Raw genomic sequence first — 1,139 nt, 5'->3', positions numbered from 1 at the left:
GCAGTACATCCAGGCCGAACCCCCCACCAACAAGTCGCTGTCGAGCCTGGTGGTGCAGCTGCTGCAGTTCCAGGAGGAGGTTTTCGGCAAGCACGTCAGCAACGCGCCCCTCACCAAGCTGCCGGTGAGCCCCCGCCGCGGCGGGCAGCGGGCAGCCGGTGGCGGCACCGGGGACGGGGACGCGGTGGGCCGGGGGCTGCGCCCCGGTGGGGGATGAGGCCCAGTGACACCCGGGGACCTGGGGACAAGGCCACGAGCAGGGACAGAGCCCCAAAGACGGGGGGGACGGCAGCCTCGTGATCCAGGGACAAGGCTCCAGAGACCCGGAGGCAGCGCCCCGAAGAGCTGGGGACAAGGCTGAGCAGGGACAGTGCCCCAAAGACCCAGGGAAAAGGCCCCAAAGACCTGGGGACAAGGCCCTGAGCGAGGACAGCACCCCTGTGACCCGGGGACAGCACCCCTGTGACCCGGGGACAGAGCCCCAGTGAGCTGGGGACGAGGCCCTGGTGACCCAGGGACAAAGCCCTGAGAAGGGACGGCACCCCAAAGACCCGGGGACAACACCTGAATGAGCCGAGGACAAGGCCCCAAAGACCTGGGGACAAGGCTGAGCAGGGACAGTGCCCCAGTGAACCGGGGACAAGGCCCTGAGCAGGGACAGCACCCCAAAGACCTGGGGACAAGGCCCCAGTGACCCAGGGACAGCGCCCAACCACGGACAGCACCCGGTGACCCGGGACAGTGCCCCAGTGCGGGACAGCGCCCTGATCAGGGACAGTGCCCCAGTGTCCTGGGGACAGTGGCCGGTGACACTTGGGCACTGTCCTGCTGGGAACTGCCCCCAAGCAGGGTCTGTGCCCCAACGACCAGGGGACAGTGTCCCACCAGGGACAGCACCCCAACACTGGGACAGGGCCCTGACCACGAACAGCACCCCAAGGACCTGGGATGACACCTTATGGACCTGGGGACTGCACCCTGGGGACCCCAGGACAGCACCCCGGGGACTTGGGAACAGCGTCCCGACACAGGGACAGGTCCCCCAACTGGGGTCAGTGACCCAACACCGCAGGGACTGCATCCCAGCCCAGGGACAGAGCCCAACAAGGGGATGGCACCCCAACGTGGGGATGGCACCC

The 1,139-nt window shown here is 68.1% G+C and overlaps 1 protein-coding gene across 1 annotated transcript in view; it reads left to right on the top strand.

Moving 5' to 3' along the window:
* Nucleotides 1-1,139, top strand: part of SMARCC2 (SWI/SNF related, matrix associated, actin dependent regulator of chromatin, subfamily c, member 2) — a 9,352-nt gene that overhangs the window by 2,177 nt on the left and 6,036 nt on the right. Inside the window, exon 2 of the mRNA XM_010565179.1 lies at nt 5-124. Coding sequence (XP_010563481.1) covers nt 5-124 — 120 coding nt within the window. The remainder of the gene's footprint in view (nt 1-4; nt 125-1,139) is intronic.

This window comes from Haliaeetus leucocephalus, unplaced genomic scaffold, assembly GCF_000737465.1.
Source record: "Haliaeetus leucocephalus isolate CR32 unplaced genomic scaffold, Haliaeetus_leucocephalus-4.0 Scaffold186, whole genome shotgun sequence".
NCBI lineage: Eukaryota > Metazoa > Chordata > Aves > Accipitriformes > Accipitridae > Haliaeetus > Haliaeetus leucocephalus.
This window is presented reverse-complemented; position numbering and strand designations above follow the sequence as displayed.